This window comes from Varanus komodoensis, unplaced genomic scaffold (genome assembly GCF_004798865.1).
Source record: "Varanus komodoensis strain SLA01 unplaced genomic scaffold, ASM479886v1 scaffold8, whole genome shotgun sequence".
Taxonomy (NCBI): Eukaryota; Metazoa; Chordata; class Lepidosauria; order Squamata; family Varanidae; genus Varanus; species Varanus komodoensis.
Genome location: NW_025336481.1, coordinates 38,973,858 through 38,996,100, shown reverse-complemented (window position 1 = coordinate 38,996,100; position 22,243 = coordinate 38,973,858). Strand labels below are relative to the sequence as shown.

General features: G+C 41.5%; 2 protein-coding genes across 7 annotated transcripts in view; one reads left to right on the top strand and one right to left on the bottom strand.

The window, feature by feature from the left end:
- Window positions 1–21,700, bottom strand: part of LYRM4 (LYR motif containing 4) — a 65,774-nt gene extending 44,074 nt beyond the window's left edge. For both annotated transcript variants that reach the window (XM_044454896.1, XM_044454897.1), the window contains exons 1-2: window positions 21,570–21,700; window positions 14,110–14,230 (exon numbers count right to left, since the gene is read on the bottom strand). In XM_044454896.1, the coding sequence (XP_044310831.1) occupies window positions 14,110–14,230; window positions 21,570–21,655 (207 nt within the window). In that variant the 5' untranslated portion in view covers window positions 21,656–21,700. The remainder of the gene's footprint in view (window positions 1–14,109; window positions 14,231–21,569) is intronic.
- A 154-nt stretch (window positions 21,701–21,854) lies between these two features.
- The window catches only part of FARS2 (phenylalanyl-tRNA synthetase 2, mitochondrial), a 296,018-nt gene continuing 295,629 nt past the window's right edge, over window positions 21,855–22,243 (top strand). For all 5 annotated transcript variants that reach the window (XM_044454809.1, XM_044454810.1, XM_044454811.1 and 2 more), the window contains exon 1: window positions 21,855–21,914. The gene's annotated coding sequence lies outside the window, so the exon portion shown is untranslated. The remainder of the gene's footprint in view (window positions 21,915–22,243) is intronic.

Sequence of the window (22,243 nt, the reverse complement as noted above, 5' to 3'; positions counted from 1 at the left end):
GGGGAAGGAGGAGAGTGCAAAAGTTGGCTTGAAACTCAACATTAAGAAAACTAAGATCATGGCATCCGGTCCCATCACTTCCTGGCAAATAGATGGGGAAGAAATGGAGGTAGTGAAAGATTTTATTTTCCTGGGCTCCAAGATCACTGCAGACAGGGACTGCAGCCAAGAAATTAAAAGACGCTTGCTCCTGGGGAGGAAAGCTATGGCAAATCTAGACAGCATACTAAAAAGCAGAGACATCACCCTGCCAACAAGAGTGCGTATAGTCAAGGCTATGGTCTTCCCAGTTGCAATGTATGGCTGTGAAAGCTGGACCATAAAGAAGGCTGAGCGCCAAAGGATTGAGGCCTTGAATTGTGGTGCCGGTGGAGACTCCTTCAAGTCCCTTGGACCGCAAGGCAATCAAACCAATCAGTCCTAGATGAGATCAACCCTGACTGCTCTTTAGAAGGCCAGATACTGAAGATGAAACTCCAATACTTTGGCCACTTAATGAGAAAGAAGGACTCCCTGGAGAAGAGCCTAATGCTGGGAACAATTGATGGCAAAAGAAGAAGGGGACGGCAGAGAATGAGGTGGTTAGATGGGGTCACTTGGGCAGTCGGCGTGAACTTAAGTGGACTCCGGGGGATGGTGGAGGGCAGGAAGGCCTGGAGGACTGTTGTCCATGGGGTTACGATGGGTTGGACACGACTTCGCGACTAATAACAGCAACAATTACACCAAACATAATTTACATAATATATTGCAATAAGAAAGCACTAGGAAACATGAAAGAGAGAAAGATAATGTTACAGGAGTGCTTAGTTGGGGAAAAGGTAAAAGAGGCTTCTGTTGAAGGCTCATTATTTCTATTTACAGTGGCATTAATATACAAGGGTTACAGAGTTTTAAAGCTCACAGACACACACACACACACACACACACAGAGGTCTAGGGCCACCCAACGATGGTTCAAATAGGTTTAAAAGCACAAGCTATCTTTTGGGCTCTCCAATCCTGTTCCAGTGGTGTTCCACAGCTGAATATTCACACATACATGCAAAGAAGTGGGCGTATATCCTGCTTCCACTGGTTAGCAGTTTTAGAGTAGCATATTAATCCACACTGGTATTACAAGAGAAAGAAAAAAGGAGTATAGAAAAAAATAAGTGCAGCTTGATCAGGCTGACTACTTCCACTGCTCAAACTATCTAAATAGTATCTACAAACTGAAAAATGGAGACTATGCCTGGATTACACGCTAACCTTGTAAGATCTTTTGAGCTAGTTTAGGTGGCACAGAATAACCCATTTAAACTTAAAAGAAGCATATATGTACGAATAAATATTCATATTTATAACATCTGTCTCTCAGCAGCCTAACCTTCTGGATCTGCCACTAGTGAATACTTATTGATGGCTATTACTCTCTATTCGCTTCAGTTAGCATTCCCCTGGGATGTTAATCCATCTTGTGCTTATTAGGATTTGACATCAATAATGTGTTTACATTGCCAATACTTCTTAATTGTCAAGCTGTAAGAGCAAAACTTCCATAATAAATCTTGTTAGCAGATAACTCCAGATACTAGAATTTTAAGTGTTTCCTCTTTTGAGCAATTTGATATATCAATAATTGCTTCAGAGTAAACGCAAGAGCAAGAGGCCATAACTTTTCACATTTCCCAGGCCCGGTTAGGAGACTGGAGGAACCACAGATGCAATTTCCCATTCATGCACAATAGCCCTCCCTTTCCAGAGCTAATCATGGTGTGATAATATATCTATGCTGATGTTAACCTTAGACATAATTACTTTAAACTAGAGTTTGCAAAAGCGCTTCTTCAAACCTTTCAAGTGTTATATACTGCTCTTCTAATAAAACAACCACATCTGTATACATTTAAAAATATTCCCTATAAAATAAGAAAACAACTATTTTAAACCAAATGTTTCTTACACCTCTGTGCATGTCAGTCACTAGAATTCTTTTCAGTTTTGATTTAGTAGTGTCATTAATAACAACCATACCCATACTTGTCTTTTGCTCTTCCCCAGTAGTTGTCTAAGTGCTTCATCTTTCAGCATTATCTCTTATTTCATTTCGCATTGCTTCATCATAATACATTCACAAGTGGCTTACCATTGCCCTTGCATGTGCAGGACTGACCAGAGTTAGCTTGAACATCACTGCTGCTGTTTCATTCTGGCAGGTTACACGTTCAGGTTATCAAGCACTAACTCTGTTGGTGTTGCTTTTCATCCATGCCTGGTCAATTTTTTCTCCTGCTGTTGTTTTTGAAAGAGCCTCTGCCACTTTTTCCTTCAACTACTGCTGGTAGCTGCCCTTCAGGAGTTTCTTTGCACCAATCCCCATTAGAGATAACCATTTCCTCTGCTGGTGTGACTGTTATTTCTTAAGTGGATGGATGCATCTTTGCCCATTCCACCTTGGGTGACCCTGCTAGATCAGCCTAAACCTGTGCATAATGCGTTTGGTTCCTGGTTGGGTCTGGGCCAGAAATATATACTATGTATTTGCCCTCTATTCCTAACATTCTTCAATAACTACCTGAAGGAAAACTAAGACTGTGAATACACTTTGTTTCATGTAAGACCACAAGAAGAGTCCCCCAGCCTGTGTCCACAGATCCACTCCATTCTTTGGTTATACAGAAGGCTGAATAGTTGTTCTGAATCAGATTTTTTTCAACTTATGGATCTGATAAACAAGGCTGAAAGTGAGTGAAACTGAACATGCTACAATTACCTCAGCAAAAGAAAATTAAACTGTTGCTAGAAGATATAACAGCTTTTTTGGGGGGCATATAACCAAAAACATGTAGTTACTTTTTCCTAAATATAAACGAACAACATAAGGTGTTTTACCATAAGAAGTACATTTTTACAAATACCCTGATAAAATAATTTCCACATAAAGCTTTTCATGTGTTTGAATATGACATTTAAACTATGGTTAATTTAATTTTCCCATAAGCAAATATGTCAGTTCAAATATTTTGTAGCTAATGCATCAAGTTTTGATATATTTATACTGCACATAGAACTGACAATTTTAGTTCCGTTTACTAAAAATGAGATTTTATTTTATTTTTTGTGCTTATTGAGGGAGAACATGAGAGGGAGGAAAAATGAGTCAAACAAACATGTGTAGTCAGTTGACATTATTTTGATCATTGGGAAATCTTCCAGAAAATTTTCTAATTCTACTTTTTCTGGCCACTGTACCTCTGGTTCAAAATTGGTTAAATATGTTCCCACCTGCCTACATCTATTAGAAAGTGAGCTGCAGTTAAGTGAAATTCCCCATAATGCTCAGTGCAGTAGTTAAATCACAAAGGCATGGCTAAGAATAGGGAAATCCTTCTTCTGTAAGAAGGAATGTAGTCTTCATATTAGATGCAACTGAAGAAAAGTGCTCCTGACCATCATCTCTAGGCATGTTGTGGATCCAGCAGAAGTCCTGGCTTACAAGGCTGCTAGTAAGGTTTCTAGTAACCCCAACCACTACTAACACTACCTCCATCTAGCTTTGATTCAGATTTAGCTTTAACAACTTAATATAGCGTCCAGACAGCAGTTTAATACCTAGAGAGCAGTTTCTGGCTACTTAGTTAATGAAATACAGAGCTGCATGTCATCAGTATATTAAGAACACCCGACTCCAAAGCTCTAGACAATCTTACTCAGCAGGAGAGGAACCTTTAACTATAATTTAAGCAGAGTTTAACATTCAGATTGGCATCTGTCAATTGGAATTGAATACAAGAAGTGGGCATAATTAAAATTAGCCAAGAAAGTCCCCTGGCATGTTTCCATACACTTCTCTTGTATAAAGATTTAAGCTTTTAAACCAAGTCATTTTGAAAGACCCAGTTAATCTCAGGTCTGCCTGAAACTAAACTTAATTATTGTCTCATGTGGACTAATCAAAACAAATAAAGTAGAGGATGTGTAAGAGGAAAGAAGCTATAGTCCCCTGAAGGCCCAAATCTTGCAGCCTTGACATTTCATGATTCATAAATGAGGTAGAGGCGTGTGCGCAGCATGAAATCACACCCCTCTTTAAAATTTCTGTTATTCAAAATTAAGGAGCAAGCAGGACTTCAATTAAAAACCAGCAAATTTCTAAAATTTTTACTGTAGTGGGTGGTAGCATTGAAATCTTAATCATAAACATGTAACAATATGAATAAGTTTGGAAAATGGTTTTCAAAGGAATTAGTAAAATATTGAATCTAAATATGGAAGTAGACCCTGGACTAGTGTTATTGTCATTATTTAGAGAAAAGTGGGACAAAATATTAAAGAATTGATGTCAAATTTAGTAACAGCAGTAAGATTAATAACAGGAAGGAACTGGAAAGTAAAAGGTGACTATCCAGTAAATGATTGGTATAAAGAAATCTGGACTATAGCTATTAACAATAAGTTAACTTGCAATATTAAGTTGAGAAAAGGCTTGATAAGTAAAATGAATTTTGAAGATAATGTGGAGACCATTTATTGAATATATTTTAATAAAGGGAAAGGGGTCTGTGTCACCACAAGATTCAATGAGGTTTTGGAAGGGGAGTGGAGCAACCTGAATGAATAAATGATTTTACACTAAGTAATATGCATGTTTGTTCTGGTGGAAGGTATCACTGTTATTGTATTGTTATGTTCATCATTATTAATTTTATTATTTGTATTGTTTTATATTTGTATAAAATGAATTCTGGTTTTTAAAAAATAAATACATTTTAAAAATTATAAGCATATGCTCAACAAACTATTATTTTGTTACCTAACTTTTCTGTTTTAATATTGTGTTGCTCAAATGACCATATGAATGTTATTTGTAAATATTTATGTTAAGTATTTTATAGCATCACTCAATCATATTCCCAATTTTATCCTTACAATGTTAATCTTGTAAGCTGCTCTGTGCATAACACTTTCAACAGAAGGGCAAGATCTAAAATTACTTTAATGAGCAAATTATAGAACTCACTGATGCGAGGAGTGGATTAATTTGCTGTTTTTAACACATTTGTTCCCCCAGTAGGGAAATCCCATATTAAAGAACACCCTCATTAGTGCTTTCAACAGTTATCAGTACAAAGTGTTCACTGGGGTAAGGGAAGGGGGTAAACACACCTTTGAATATGAAGGTACTCTCTTGTGTCAGCAGGGAACCCTCTTCTAATTGCTGTTATATAATAAAATTGTGTCATGTGCCATTGTAAATCACAGGTGCAAAACAAGAGAAAAAAACATATTCATCTCTGTATACTGTTAAGATAAACCTGCAAGAGCAGAGGCTTTTCCTAAGCAGGAAATCCCACTCCAATCAACCCAACTCTGACATGTTGAACAAGAGAGAGGGGAAAAAAATCTGATAAGTAGCTAAGAAGGGTGAATAGCATGGAGAGGGTAGAAAAGGATGCAGACAGAGAAAATGGTAGAAATAATTATCACATTATTGGACTGTTGGGTAGGAAAAATTAAAAAAACACTGGTAGTGGAGTAGAAGACAGTGGTTGGAACTCTGAACAGAAACACTCTAGACCACTGTGTTTTCTTACACAGGCCCACTTATAATATAGATTTGCATCTTCTCTTTTCTGTTGTTTTATGTGGGAGGAAAATCAGCATGTTTAGCTAGGTCATTTTTGAGCATACTGGGAAAGTTCAAAACACATTTTCTGAAATCAGCCAAGTTCAGAGTCAAGTTTAATGCATCACATCTATTCCCACAGGATAAGCGCTTATCGTCACAATATTTATTTTCAGGCAGCCTTTACTGTGTTCTGGGAGACAAGCAGGAGTGATTCACTAGGATTAAAAAGTCTATAATGGTGTATATATATGTATATGGTATACATAAAACTATAATTGAAGACAAAATATAGCAATGGTCTAGAATTCAAAGTGAGTGGTATATGAACCACCATTCAAGGGTTCTACTTTAAAAACTACTGGAAGAAATTCACAGGAATTCTGTATATAATGAAAAAGTGGGAATTATGACAACTTGTCCATCTAAGCCAAGAACTATTTTTTATTCAAAACGTCAAAAAACTCAGTATCATATTCCATAAAAAGTCTATTCTCAAATGTGTACAATAAAAGTCCTGACAGCCAGCTTCCTGGAACTAGGAAACATGACTCATTTCTCAAGAGTCCACAAAGTACATACTGCAGTTAAAATGTTTTTCAAACCCCAACGGCACAACACAAAGCTTACTGAAGGGATCCTCCATGGAACTTGTGTTTATTGATTTCAGTGGTTGAGAAATTCTACAGAGCAATGAAAACAACCAGTCTCATCTTCCTCTGGGACCACATACAATGAGGTGGTCATAAGCATGGCTGTACTCAGGCATTCTATACCTTAACAGGACAATCTATAAGGACAGGATGCTTCTAGCTCTGCCCCGCTTAACTGTTGCATTTCACCACTCTCAACTTGTGCAGGAGAAATCACAAGAGCTTCCTGTATACTCCATGTAAGCCAGAACACTTACAAATTTAGCTCATGATGCCAGACCAAAGTTAATTCAGCTCCAGCTTGTGCCAATATAACAAGCAATGGAACATTGTAGTGATGACCAGAAAGGAATCAGCAAGAAGTAATATTTAATGACCTGAAAGTTTAATTTTACATCACAAAAGCAATTGGGCCATAGCTAATGTCCAAATGCCTGGAAACATAAGTAGTCTATAATGAATCACTAAATATATAGGCAATATATAAAACCACACCAAAGTAGAGGAATAAATAGGTACTGTTGCACATAGTGTAGCATTCCTTTCTGAAAGTGCATTTGTGGTACACTTGCCAAAAAGGTCATCTACAACAGGCCTGAGGCTGCCATTTCCGGGAGTGGGACTGGATTCTCCCATCAGGGCTGCATCAATTTTTTTTTATATCCCATTACATCCAATAAGCAGCTCTTAGACTTTGGAAAATGGCCAATAGAAACAGGAGTCTCAATGCAATTCCTAAGGAAGCTCTTTGGTTTCCAAAGTCTAGGTTTCAGTGTTGTATCATGCCATGAGGAATAAGAAACTGTATAGTGTGGAACAAAAACCTGAAGCACCCTACATCTTTTGTTTAAGCACCGATCACTTGAGAACACATACTTCTGTTCCAGTTTGTTATTATTATATCAATGTATTAATAACATAAAAATAAAATCTGAAAAATACACAAAAACCAACAAGTACTCTTACTGTTTCTCTGACCAGTTATAGCTTAGAATCCATATGAATGTTCTTCCCTGAATTTCCGGGCCACATACTTGATCTGCTAGAAGTTTTGGAGTCTTGGATCACTCTGCAGGAAAAGTTTCTCCCCAAAGCACAATTTGCTAAGTTTGGATTGTGCAGAATGAAACAGAGAAGGAACAATGTGCCCCAAAACTGCTATTTTACTGAAGGACACTTCAAACCAAGAAGAGCAATGAGACTTTGAACATTTCAAATAGGTGCTGCATCCTTCAAATCCCCTGAAAATCCAGAATAATTCCTTTTTAAATGGGCAGTAAGACAACTGATTTTGGTGAGATTCAATCCAAGGGTTTGTTTCCTCAAAAGGACTGCTTATCCAACTATGGATTCTGCAAACTTCAAGAGTGTACAGTTAGAGGTTTCTGTCAAGCAAACCCTAGAATAGCCACTGTCAGCCCAGTACCTTCTAAATGTGCTGGATTACAATTCCCTGCATGTTCCAAAAGGCTGGTCTAGACTTGAGTTTAGGTAAGAAAATTACCAGTCCAATATCCTGGCTGGCAACAACAAAATATGGAAGCCACATTCTGATGCAAACAAAGGCCAACAATTTACTGCTATGTGAGCCAAGACAATGCCAAAGAGCTCTTTCATCCCTAGGGAAGGGTGGGCAAACTGGTGCCCTCCAAATGTTCTGGACTAGAAGTCCCAGGATTCCTGACAATTGGTCAAGCTGACTAGGTTGAGGGGCACTGTCATCTAAATCATTCAGAGGGTGACAGTTTGCTTACTCCTGCTGAAGACAGCAGAGGCTCTGGCAGACTGTTTCTTTTGCATCCTGCACAGGATTGAGCAACTCACTGCATGAGGATTAGTAGCAGAGCCTCCATTGCCATTTATTTTTGAGACCTCGTGGAGAACGGGTAAAGTTCCAGAGGACTACTGGGTGGCATCAGTGGTCCCAATTTTCAAAAAGGGTAGTAGAAGGGACATGGGGAATTACAGACCTGTTAGCCTTACGTCCATTGTAGGAAAAACAATGGAAAGGCTCATAATAGAGAGACATCTAGTGATGCTAGATAGGGAAGGGAGACTGACAGCCACACAACACGGCTTCCACTAAAACAGACCCTCCAGACAAACCTTGTGGAATTCTATGACAAGGTTTCAGGATGGCTAGATGAAGGGGATGCAGTGGATGTGGTATACCTGGATTTCAGCAAGGCCTTTGACAAAGTGCCCCATGATATCCTGGTGGAGAAACTGAGGAGTTTTGGGATACACCAAAGCACTGTCCAGTGGATTAGGGCATGGTTGACTGACCGAAGCAGAAGGTAACCATTGGCGGGAAATCATCGGGATGGCGGCCAGTGACAAGCGGGGTCCCCCAGGGCTCTGTCCTAGGGCCGATCCTGTTTAATCTTTTCATTAACCACATGGAAGAAGGGGTGAACAGTCTGCTGATTAAATTCGCAGACAACACTAAAACTGGAGCAGTGGCCACAACTGAGGAGCAGGTACTCCAGATCCAAAAGGATCTGGACAGACTATGGAAGTGGGCAGGAGACAACAGGATGGCGTTCAATGTGGATAACTGCAAGGTCTTGCACTTGGGACATAGGAATAGCTGTCATAAGTACAGGTTAGGTGACAAGTGGCTGAAGAGCAGCACTTGTGAAAGGGACCTCAGGGTACTGGTTGACTGCAGGCTAAAAATGAGTCAGCAGTGTGATGCGGTGGTCAAGTGGGCGAACGCCACCCTTGGTTGCATAGCCAGAAGTGTGGCTTCTAGATCAAGAGAGGTATTACTACTACTCTGGTGCAGCCGCAACTAGAGTATTGTGTTCAGTTTTGGGCCCCTCATTACAGAAAGGATATAGCCAGGTTGGAGCCAGTGCAGCGTAGGGCCACAAGGTTGGTGGCCGGTTTGCAGGGGATGGGGTATGAGGCGAGACTGAGGGAACTGGGTCTCTTCAGCCTGGAGAAGAGGAGACTCAGAGGGGATATGCTGGCGACATACAGGTATGTGAGGGGATGTCACATGGAGATGGGTAAAGACCTGTTCTCCCCTGCAGAAGAAGGCAGGACGCACTCCAACGGAGCAAAGCTCAGGGAACCAAGGTTCCATTTGGATGCCAGGAAGCACTTCCTGACAGTCAGGACCCCGAGGGTGTGGAATGGGCTTCCACGAGAGGTCATTGAGGCCCCATCAGTGCGGGTGTTCAAGGATAGGCTGGACATGCACATGGTGGGCATGTCGTGAGCGGAGCCGGCTGGTGTCAGAGGTCAGACTAGATGGCCTGGGAGACCCTTTCTGACTCGCTCTGTTGCTATGTTATACTGGCATGGAAAGGCTTTGAATGTGTTTTGATAATGAGCAGAATAAGGGGAAAACTTTGCTTTGGTCTCTGTCATTCTTCACTATGGAGAACAGGGGTGTAGAACTCTCTGCCTGCTTCTGAGCTCAGGAAGGGGAAGGGAAATAAGGAAAGGAGACAGGCCTTGAGATGGGCTGCTAGACTTAGGAGACCAATGTGAACCTCATGAGGTTCCATTAAGCTCCCTGACAGCCACTTGCCTATCTTGGACCCAAAGCTTGCAATAGGGATCAGTGTTCTAAGAGCCTTCCGAAGGGAACTGAACATCCAGAAGGAACAATAAGGGTGCAGAGGGGCCCTATATAGGCATTCTCTCAGATGTGTGAGAAATTGAAGTGGGAAGGACTACAAGGCTGTGTATACTGGTCCTGCCCCATGAACATTAGCCCCACACCCTCAATTCCCAACTTTGCCAGATTGAGCAAGCAGAATTCTACTAATATTTGCTTGATCATAGAAACATAGAAACAGAGCAAGCAGAAGGGCACTCCCTGGCCATCTAGTCTGACCCCCGGCTTCAGCCGGCTCCGCTCACGATCATGAGCCTCTTAGCCCAATGGAGGGCTCTGATAAGCCAGGGTCCTCAATTGCAATGAGCATTTTACTTGTATGTGAAGAGCACGAGTAGAACTCAGCTCCAGAGCATGAGGATTTGAGGGTACAAAGCTAGCACAATAGAAACACTGGTGTGTGTGAAGCAGTCTGTATAATCTCACCATCCTACACACTTTGAGCTCTCCCATGTTCTAATAATATCTGTGCTTTACTTCAGGGTGTGGCTGTTTCCACTTGCCTTGCCCCATGGCACCCATAGAAGTTGCCATCAGAAAGAACATGCATGCAATATCTTTCTGCTCCTTTAAACATGGTTCAAAATGTTTTGGTGTCAGCAGAGTTTAATGTCATAAGCCTTGGGATAACGCTTTAATAGGGACACTTGCTTAGGGAGAAGGTTTTTCTGTCTTGTCTCTCCTAGTGCTTTGCTGTCTAGAAATATATGAGGGTGCCATTTCTAAGCTTAAGGAGATGGAACCCTGATGAGAAGAGGGTCTCCTTTTGTTTCCTGTGGCTGTGCTGTCTGAAGTGCCCAGTGGTTATTTTTCTTCTTTTGCTGCTAGTTTGATGCAGACAAGCCATTTCAGCATTAGGACTCTTAAGATGAGATTTTGCATGAATTGCTTGCTGTGAGTCTAATGTCAATAGTGTTGGCACTGGATATTGTTAAGTGATCTACAGGTGGGTTTTATGGTCACTTAAACTTTGGATTGGTTTTAAACGAAATCAGATTGTTGTATTGTGAGCTGATCCAGACTTACTTAAAGTAGACCCATTAGTTACAACTAAGTATGATTATGTTTGGATCTATGTCAATGTAATGTTGCAATGTAGCCTTCTGGATAATGCATTTAAACCACGTATTCTGTGACCTACTTTGACCACAATGTATTTCTGGAAAATGCTGAATATAATAAATTGACTATAGTGTTGACTATTTTGCTGTTTTAGCCATTTCCATATCAAACCCAATAACCTGGACAATATAAAAATGCTTCCATGCTTTCAGTTTTAGAAATTTGCTTTTGTAAAATTCAGTCAAATTTCATGAATGACATGCACAAAATGACAGCAATCTGTCACATTCCCACAATTCCCCCTGGGCTGATTCAAGTAGTTATTTATGAACCTGAGATGCCAACAGTCACTTTGATGACTACACCATAAATTAGTACGTAAAGGGAATAAAAATTGATTTCATAGAACCAACAAATTGCCAGGCAGCTGGGGTATTATTTAATTTCTATTGACATGTCATGGAAAAAGCAGTCAGCAAATGGAGATGTGCTACATCTTAATAAAGCACCAAACTGCAGAACACATCTAATATTCAATTTGCTCTAATAGTTGGTTTTAAATCTCTGCACATAATACATATTTTCAGTTTAAGATTTCAGAAAGCCTCAGCTGATAATACACTTCACTATTCAGGTATATACAAACATAAAAACATTGGAGGGGACATTTGGTGGAAGACCTGCTTTGCATGCTGAAGGCCCAGTACAAATCCTCCAGGAAAGGTGGGAAAAAAATCTTGTGAGAAATCCTTGAGAGCTGCTGCCAGTCAGTGTGAACAATGCTGGGCTAGATAGACCAAATGTCTGACTTGGTAAAAGGGAATTTTCTATACCTCTAAATCTGCTCCTACAAATACACAACCATGTGCAACTAATAGAAAAGTGTCAACATAGGCTCAACCATCACAAAGAAGTTTATTTTTATGCTTGTTAACAAGTATACTTTATGACTATTAGGGTTTTTGTTTGTTTGTTATGTATATCTTCCTTTAGAAATGAAAAATATAAAGCTTAAATGCCATCTGTTACATAAGAGCCATTTCTATGCAGTCTAGAATCTTCTTTGACACTTGACACTCCCCTCATAGCCACAATATCTATTTTGTAATTTTCACTTAGCAAAGTAAGCTCACATTGTGATACTAAAAACACTATTTTGGAGTCTGTTGCCATGTAGCTCTGTTTCTCCTTTTCATCATATGTAGGTGGCGCAGTGAATGTGCTACACTGGGGCCTCACCGTACCAATGGGCTGGATGAGACTGATGAAAGCTGACTGATGAGGGCTAACAAACTAAAGTTGGATCCAGTCAAGACTGAGATGCTGCTGTTGGGTGATTCTTTGATCAGATGGAAGTGTTCAACCTGTTCTGGATCAGCCTCCACTACCCTTGAAGAAGCAGGTTCGTAGCCTGGTCTTTCTGGAGCCATTTTTGCCACTTGAAGCTGCAGTGGCCTCAGTGGCACAGAGTGCTTTCTACCAGGTTTGACTGGTGACCCAGCCATGCCCCTATTTGCACAGGGATAGCCTGGTTTCAAAAATCTGTGCTTTGGTAATCATTAAGCATGGCTACTGCAATGTGCTCTGCCTGGAACTGCCCTTGTATGTTCAAAAGCTGCAAGTTGTGCAAAATGCAGCAGCCAGAATGATAACTGGAACCAGAATGCCTGAGCACATGCAATCTGTTCTGGCCCACCTACACTGGCTGCGTATATACTTCTGAGCCATATTCAAGGTGCTGGCTTTACCTATAAAGCTCTACCTGGCTTGCAGCTGCAATACTTGATAGAATGCCTCTCCCTGCCCAGACACAATGATGAAATTCTGGGCTGCTCCTCCAAATGCCACTCTAAGGGAGGCAGAGTTTGCAGCAACAAGGAGAAGGACCTTCTCTGTGGTATCCAACACCTTATGGAATTATAAGTGACACTGAAGCTCACTTAGCACCTACTTGACTGTCCTTCTGGCTCCTCACTGCTCACTTGTGCAGGCATTTAATAGCTTGAAATAGCCGGGGAGTGGGAGGCGGCAGAGTTGTGAACTGTTTCGGAAGACCAAGCTGTTCGAACCTGGCTTAACTGTTCAAGTTGTTACAATTTGGTTTACATTTTTAGTGAAATTTATGATGCTTTTACAATTATTTGTATTTCATATTGTATTGCACTGCTACTTATTACATTGCCCAGAGTGCCTGGACTATTGGGCAGAACAGACATAAAACTGAATAATAATAATAATAATAATAATAATAATAATAATAATAATAATAGAGAAAAGCAGTTTGATCAATCACAATAGGACTTAGTTCTGGAAAAGGGCATAGGAGTGCTTTCTTAGTGCTCAAAAAAAATCTTGCCACTCATCATGTGCTTTTATTTTTGATGCAAGAACAAATTTAATACAATAAACACTCATACACTTAGAGTGTTTTAATTGTTAACATAAGGATTTTGTTAGTTTCTTGAATGCCTTATTCTAAGAAAAACAACCATGATGAAAATTCAAGTAAGCATATGTAAAGTGAAATACTTTAGCTTCTTTTTGTATACAAACTCAATGGGTGACATCTAGCAGACTTTTATTTGTGTGACAGAAGCTTCCTTTTCTCTCCACCCCATGCAGCCCCAAATTCAAACTTGTTAGGGTTGGATACAACCAAATGAAGCACACTGGCTTGGAAACAACTTCCATGAGCAATCTTGAATTGGACAAGATTGTGTGATTATCAATAAAAAAAGACAACTTTCTTTTTAACAAGGGCAGTCCCACAATTCCTGGGATTTGTGAGATGGGTACAGAAACCATGCTATTCTATTTACTGGCAACAGTTCAGAGGTAAGTTTCCAATGAAAAGATCTTACAGTAGTGCTAGGAAAACCTCTGTAGAACATCATGGAGGGCCAGTGCCCATTGGAATGGGAAACTGGACTTAGTATAAGGCAGCTTCATATGTTCAAAGACCACAAAGAAAGAAAATCACTCTTCTATGTCTACACACACATACACACTTTTAAAGTCCAAAAGTGTCTACAGTTCCATCAACCTTACATGAAACTGCATATATTTCACTAAATGCATATAGAGAGACATAACAGAGTGGAAGAGAACACATTGCATTTGAAATCTAATGGAATTGCTAAGAAAATCACACTTACCTGCCGCCGTATCATTTCCAGATTAGATTTTGCTTTGTTCATTAGTGTTTCTATTTCTGCAGTATCCTTGACACTTTTGTTGTCCCTGAATGCATCTCTTATTCTTCTGATGGCATATGTCCTAAGCAAAATTTTGAGGAAAGAATTAGTGTCCACTGTCCTGAACATTTGAAACACAACCTGTAATTGACTGTATTAATGCAGAGCATTGAGATTTTAAGGAAAGAAAGCCAACTTACTTGGCATGAATATTACTTAGCATTTATATTGGTATATAAATATATAATGCACTGCACTTCTCACTTCAGATATCATTATATATTATACAGCACTTCTGAGTGCCCATCCCTAACCTGGTGTGCTCCTATAATTCCTAGCATTTCCTATCACTATCAATGCTGGCTGAAGCTAATGAGGGTTCAAGTCCAAAACATCTGGAAGGTGAGAGCTGGGAATGGCTAGTTTAGATTTTTTCCCCCGGGATGAACATGCACTAAATGCAAAGGAGAAATCTGATCCGACTCTGGCTGTTACATTAAAAGAAATATGCTTAAACAGCCTGTATTTTTAAAGTGTGAGAAACTTCAAATGATTATCTGTGCCAAGGTATTAACATAGAAACAGAGTGAGTCAGAAGGGGTTTCCCGGGCCATCTAGTCTGACCTCTGGCACCAGCTGGCTCCGCTCACGACATGCCCACCATGTGCATGTCCAGCCTATCTTTGAACACTCTCACCGATGGGGCCTCAACGAACTCTCGTGGAAGCCCATTCCACACCTTCGGGGTCCTAATGTCAGGAAGTGCTTCCTGGCATCTAAATGGAACCTTGGTTCCCTGAGCTTTGCTCCGTTGGAGCGCGTCCTGCCTTCCTCTGCAGGGGAGAACAGGTCTCTACCCATCTCCATGTGACATCCCCTCACATACCTGTATGTCGCCAACAGATGCCTCTGAGTCTCCTCTTCTCCAGGCTGAAGAGACCCAGTTCCCTCAGTCTCGCCTCATACCCCATCCCCTGCAAACCGGCCACCAACCCTGTGGCCCTACGCTGCACTGACTCTAACCTGGCTATATCCTTTCTGTAATGAGGGGCCCAAAACTGAGCACAATACTCCAGTTGCAGGCGCACCAGAGTTGTATAGAGTGCTAGTAATACCTCTCTTGATTTAGAAGCCACACTTCTGGCTATGCAACCAAGGGTGGCGTTCACCCTCTTGACCACCACATCACACTGCTGACTCATGTTTAGCCTGCAGTCAGCCAGTAGCCCGAGGTCCCATTCACAAGTGCTGCTCTCCAGCCGCTTGTCACCTAACCTGTACTTATAACACCTATTCCTATGCCCCAAGTGCAAGACCTTGCACTTGCACTTATCCACATTGTATTACATCTCTTTCAGTGGGAGAGCCAAATTCCATTTCAGAAAAGCTCTTGGGGGCTGCATTCCAGTGGAGGGTTGGGCAAAGGAAAAGGGGTGGAATAAAATATTAGTATATTTTAGCTTAAAGCACCTATGGCCTGCATTATGGGAGGCATCTTAACCTTTTAGAATAGAGAAAAAACTGCACAAAAATGAGGAAACTAACACACAATCTGTGGTCTGGGGAAAGGGAATGGTGTCTTTTGGGAAATGCTGAAATGACAGACTGGAACTCCAGGAGGGCCAAAATGGGCCGCACACCTCAGGTTTCATACCCAAGGTTCTATGCCCCCACTGTACTCTTTCCAAAATGGAATGGGGCAAAGACTTTTCTACAGAACAAAAAGCTAATAAATTGCCTTAAAAGATAACAATCACGACTGGTATGCACTGGAAGATAACAACCACTATCTTATACCTCTTTACTGGTTCCACTATACTCAATGAGAGTTGCTACTGAGTAAACATGTATGGAATTGTAATGCAAAGTTGCAATCTTAAATCTGATGAGATTCACAGGCCTTACTTCTGCATGGACATTTCAACACTGCATTACAAGAGTACAAAATCATTACTAAATGCAAACATTGCAAATGTAAGGGAAATGTTAAAAAAGGTATAGGATTTGACAGCTTGATCCAAAGACCCAGATTATGACTATAGGAAATACTTCATACAGAACTGCAGAATCAGAATGCTTCAGCCTTGAATAGATAATTTTACAATTGGACTGCCTTTGTTCAAATAGATACAGCAAACAAGCAAAAGCATCTTAATTAAAAATATGTGTTTGAACAAGTGTTACTTTGGATTTAAAAAAAACAAAATATGGATTATAGTTATGGTAGATGCATTCAAGCCAGTGGGACAGAGGTTAGTTATGATTCCACCCATTGGATATTATATAAAGCTTGTTCTTTATTATCAAGACACACAAAGTCCTGAAAATTTTTGAGTGTGCCCATAATAGATATTGAAAGAAGTTAGTGATTAAATGAAAGGGTTTTGAGACTAAGGATCCATGCACTAGAAGTAAAAGCTCTGGACTGCTGAGTTGAAAGTGTAAGAACATGGACTACAATCTAGCCCACTCTTGGTTTAGTGCTTGAATGTGGAAGATACTAGCAGTTGCAATGAGAGAGTGGGGGAACTTGATCAGTACATAGGAGGTATGCACATTCTTACTAATGGGCTGCTGTTCTACTTGTGTAGATGCGTATAAGGAAACGAAAGAACAGTCTCTGTTTCTATTTTGGATATCACCTGGGCATGGATGCTGTGCTCACAGTGGAATGGATCATGCTCTTGGTGATTAAGTGCAGCTTTGGAAATTCATTTCCTAACCTTAATCATAGTGGTACTTTGTCTCTGTAAGAAGCCCTCATATACAGTCTCTTGCTTTTCATTTTGATTTGCACTTCAGCTGTGTTATCTTACATTTTGGAACACACTCCAGCACCACCTGCTGCATCCAGATGCCAAAAGCAAGAAAGAAAAAAAAGCAATTCGAAGGCTGATGGGAGCAAGATAACTTCCCAAAGCAAATAATAAATGTTTTCATTTAAGTTTCAGAAGTTGTTGCTTAGCAGAGGGTCTGCAGTGGCTCTACAGCTCTTACGACAACAGTGTTCTTCATGCCACTGACTCAAACATCAGTTCTGCTTAGTCACTTCATAGTGTTACATCACATACTTCTGATTTTCAGATCAACTGTATTATGTACCCCATTTAAAAATCTCTCTAAATCTGTCACAAAAGACTCATTGCTAGCAACAGCACAGTGTTACAGCTACAGGTCATATATCAACATCTCCAACAGTCCAAAAACAATGCCAGTTCCATTCTGGCTGTGTTGTAAAAACAGTACAAAGCACACAGTATTTCCCTCCCACAGGGCATGTCTTCACACAGCATATGAGTGAAGCTTTAAAAAGTACTGTAACCTTCATACATTTCCAGATGGTGTCAGCCCATCATGTCTGGTCTCTGGAGATCTGCAGTGGAAAACTAAGGTTGGGGGCTAAACTACATTAACAATCTTCTGGGTTCATGGGCACATTTGGGATTTTGAGAAGGTATGTGTGCACTTTCACAAAACTGCTGCCGTGTTGACGGAGCTTGCCTATTTATTAAATGGCAGCCATGGTAGAAATGGCTGGTCACAGAATCACTCATTTTTCCAGAAGGCAAATTGGTGACTTAAAAGAAAAGTAACATGCCTGAGAATTGAATTGCAATTCAGAGGTGGAGATTGAACTTCAAATCAGAAACTATTCCTTTGAACCTAGATAAAGATGACAATTGTGGTGCTGGAGGAGACTCCTGCGAGTCCCTTGGACTGCAAGGCGATCAAACCAGTCAGTCCTAGAGGAGATCAACCCTGACTGCTCTTTAGAAGGCCAGATACTGAAGATGAAACTCCAATACTTTGGCCACCTAATGAGAAGGAAGGACTCCCTGGAGAAGAGCCTAATGCTGGGAACAACTGATGGCAAAAGAAGAAGGGGAGGGCAGAGGATGAGGTGGCTGGATGGGGTCACTGAGGCAGTTGGTGTGAGCTTAGGTGGACTCCAGGAGATGGTGGAGGACAGGAAGGCCTGGAGGAGTGTTGTCCATGGTGTCGCGATGGGTCAGACATGACTTCGCGACTAACAACAACAACAACAAAGATGACACTAGAAGGCAGTCCTTCACTTTGCTTTATGGCAGCCTCCCAGGTAAAGTATTGATAATAATTCTTTAAAATTTTAAGAAATAAAACAAAAATCAGAAGGGACAGGAGTCCTAATGGGTACTACAAATAAGTTTTTATGGGCACCACTCTAGAGACCTTACACCTTACATAGACTTTGTATGTAAAATCGGTGCAATTACATAGCATGTTCCAGTGGATGTAAGTAATCTTGACAATGTAGAAACACAGGAAGCTGCCATATACTACTAATCAGAACTTTGGTCCATTTCACTCAATACTGGCCACACTGGCTGACAGCAGCTTTCCAGTGGTTCAGGTGTCTTTGCCCACACATTCTGCCTTGCTAGCTAAGTTCCTCTGGGGGCAATCATCTGAAGTCTGCTCCTGTAAGATTAATGTCAACTACCCAGAAGGCTTTTTCGATGGTTGCCCCTAAGCTGTGGAATGGTCTGCAGAGAAAAATGCATCTGATTTCCCCAAATTTCCACCTTTAAGAGGGAGTCAAAAGTGTATCTCTTCTGACAGGCCTTCCTAGATTAGTAGTCATGTCAGTTTTCACAGAATCAGGGAATAGCAGAATTGGAAGGGGCCAAGAAGGCCATCGGATTCAATCCCCTGCTGTTGCAGGACCCCAATTTATACCATCCCACACAGATGATTGTCCAGTTTCTTTTTGAATGTCTCTAGTGTGGGGGAGCACATGACCTCTCTAGGTAACTGGTTCCACTGTTGTGTTGCTTGGACAAAGCCTGAACCTGAGTTTTGCAACTTGATCTGAATATTCTATGTCCTACTCTCTGATAGTGAGAGAGAAGAGATCTTGACCTTCCTCTTTGTGACAGCCTTTGAGGTATGTATAGAGCAATATCATTCCCCCCCGCCCCCGTCTTCTCTTCTCAAGGCTGAAAATATCCAGTTCTCTGAGTATCCCCTCATAGGGCAGTGTTTCCAAACTCTGGATCATTTTTTTTTGCCCTTCTCTGGACCCTTTCTATTTTTTCTGCTTTTTTCTTAAACCTTGGTGCTCAGAACTAAACACATTATTCTAGCTGAGGTCTGACTAGTGAAGAATATAGGGGAACTATTACTTCTCATGATTTGAAAGTAATACTTCTATTAATGCATTCCAAAATAGCATTTGCTTTTTTCACAGCTGCATCACATTTTTGGCTAATATTTAGCCCGCTGTCCACAATAACTCCAAGGTCTTTTTCTGTCAGCTGTTGCACTGCCAAATCTTACATGGCTTGGCAGTGTAACAGCTGACAGGGCACCTTTTCTCACCTGAATCTCCCTAGAGACTACAACCAATATCTGAAGCTTTCCCCTGACTGCCACCTCCAAAGGAGCTTAAAGAGCTGCAAAAACGGAGAAGGGTTTCTCTGTGGTGGCTGTCTAATCATGGAATGATCTCCTCATTGAAGCAGGCACACCTATGAGCAATGTTGTCATCTTTTTGGTGCCAGGTGAAGTCCACCCTCTGCTCCCAGGCATTTAATGGCATATGATCCTGCATTTATGTCAACTGCCTTTTAACATGTCTGGTATTGTTTGTGAAATTATTTTACCAGCTTAACAGAGAGTAATCCTATGGCCATTAAACAGCATCTAGATGGCATAGGATTGCTCAGATTCCCAGCAATAATGCTACCAAAGTGCTCTGACCTTGGAGCTGAGAATCAGAGCTCAGATCCCCTTTTCTTTCTACTTGCATAGATGGGGTGAAAAAAAAACTGTATTAACTGCTTCCCCAAGGTTCCAAAGTGAACTTGGAAAAGGGGTTTTAATGGCTGCTTTGGTGTGAAAGACCAGCCATGACACAACATATTCTTATTTTGTTTTAGCATTGTAAGCTACCCAGAGAACCTTCAGGTCATAAGGTGGCATAGAAATGGAAATAAATAAATAAATAAATAAATAAATATCCAGCTAGCACCTTGGTCTTCTTCCCCCCTGCTCTGATGTGTCATATGGCTGAAATAGACTATCTATTTTCCAAAGTAGAAGAAGCAAAGTGACCTTCAGCCCTGTGCCTCTACTCTGCAGAGGCAGTCCATAATCATCTAAGTGTGGAAGGTTATGGGCATGCCCATAGGATTGTGACCTACATTGCTTTAAATTATGCATTTTGATATTTTATGTTGTACTTTATTATCTTTATTTGTGGTTGTAATGCTATGAAGTGTTGTATATTGCCCAGAGAGGTTCAGCTATTGGGAAGTGTACAGTAGAAATGACACAAACAACAATAAGAGGAACAAGGAGCATTGGAAAAACAAAAGACGGTTACAGGGACGCTCAGTAAAATTCCATGAATGAGGCAAGCTGATTGCATGAAATAAATCTGTGAATGAGGCAAAGCAGCTCCAGGGAGAAAAAGGCCTTGTCAGAAAGATTCTCAGACTTCTCATATCCAAGATATTCTACCATGGGCATATATTTTCAGAGATGTATATTTGCTATTATTGTAAGGGCATAATAGTTTACACACTTCCCTGAAGATGTTCCATTGAATATAGCATACTTTTATGAGAAGTGAGTTGCTTTGAAAAGGAAGCTTACTATCCAGTGCACCATATAGAACAATCATCTGTTTATTCTTAAGAAATGATTTTTAAATGCAGATTAAACATTTTATTGGTAGGTGTCAAGCTATATTTACACCATTTTAAAGAAAGATTATGGGGAACCCCCTTTAAACTAGGGGTGGAGAACCTACAGCCTGCCAGAAGTTTTGATCTGCTATTCCCATTACCTGTCAACCACTGGAGGGCTATGTTAGCAGGGGCTGATGGATACTGTAGGGCAAAACATCTGGCAGATTAAGTTACCCACTCAAGCTTAAAATATCTTTTCCAATACATTTACAGGACTGAAATATATCAAAAGGCAACTTTCTGTGAATTTACGTCTGAGATATACTCCAGGGTCATGGGTTTCTATCCTACTTCTCTAAGTAAATAATGCCCAATAAACTATGTAAAGTTAAGCAAACTTAAGCACACTAGAGAAGATGAGAAATGCAAACCTAGAGTGTGTGTATGTATGAGAAACTTCCCTGCAAAATGTAAAAACAAAACCATTCTCTTTAAATAAGAGTTCACTGCCATCACGAGAAGAAAGACGGAATAGCCACTACAAACCCACAGAAGCTTATGCCGGAATAAAGACCCGCGTTAGGCTTTAGGATGTTTTATGCACTGGTCTGGTTGGAAGAAAGCCGCCTTCCACCCTACGCACAGCTTATTCAGGCGTAAGCGTCACCGCACTTTGTCGGACCGACCTCCGGGGAAAAGCCAGGGAGGAAGGGGCTGGAAGCCTTCGGCACGAAGACAAAGCTCCCCTACCTGTACCCGTAGGCCGTGAAGCCCTGGCTCTCCCTCAGCAGGGTACGATACAGCCGCAGCACCTGGGCCCGCCTGGACGCTGCCATATTGTAAACACGCCGCGGGCCTCGCGGCGAGGACCCCGCGCCTTGGCAGCCTTCGCCGGAGCCTGACGCCGGAAGTGCGGGGCGGCGGCGCGGCTTCGCGCGGAAGAGCGAGGCGGGCGCTGCGTGCGGGCTGTGAGGGCGCGGGCAGCGCTGAGCCTCGGTCGGGCCGGCGGCAGCCGCTCTCGGCAAGTGTCAGGCGCGGCTCGGGCAGCTTCGGCGCCCAGCCCCGCCAGCCTGGTCTGGGGAGGAGGCAGGGAAGGTGAGTCTCCAGAGGCTGTCTTGGCGGGCGTGGGGAAGCGGGCAGCGCGCAGGGCGGAGGTCTTGGGCCGTGGAAGTGGGAGCCTAGGTAACGTCTGCGGAGGAGAAATGCTTGCACAGGTGCATCCTTAAAAAGCAAGCAAAACGTAAAGGCCTAATTCTGCCCAGGGAGGAGCTTTCCGGCCGGAGTACCCCAGAGCACCTCACTTAAAACGACAGTTTAGCGAGCTGCGATCCCATGAATTCTGCTTAAAGTACTCGTGCATATCCGAGCACGGTGACTGTCCCCCATCAGAGTTCATAAAGCATAGTAATTCCATGCACAAGTTA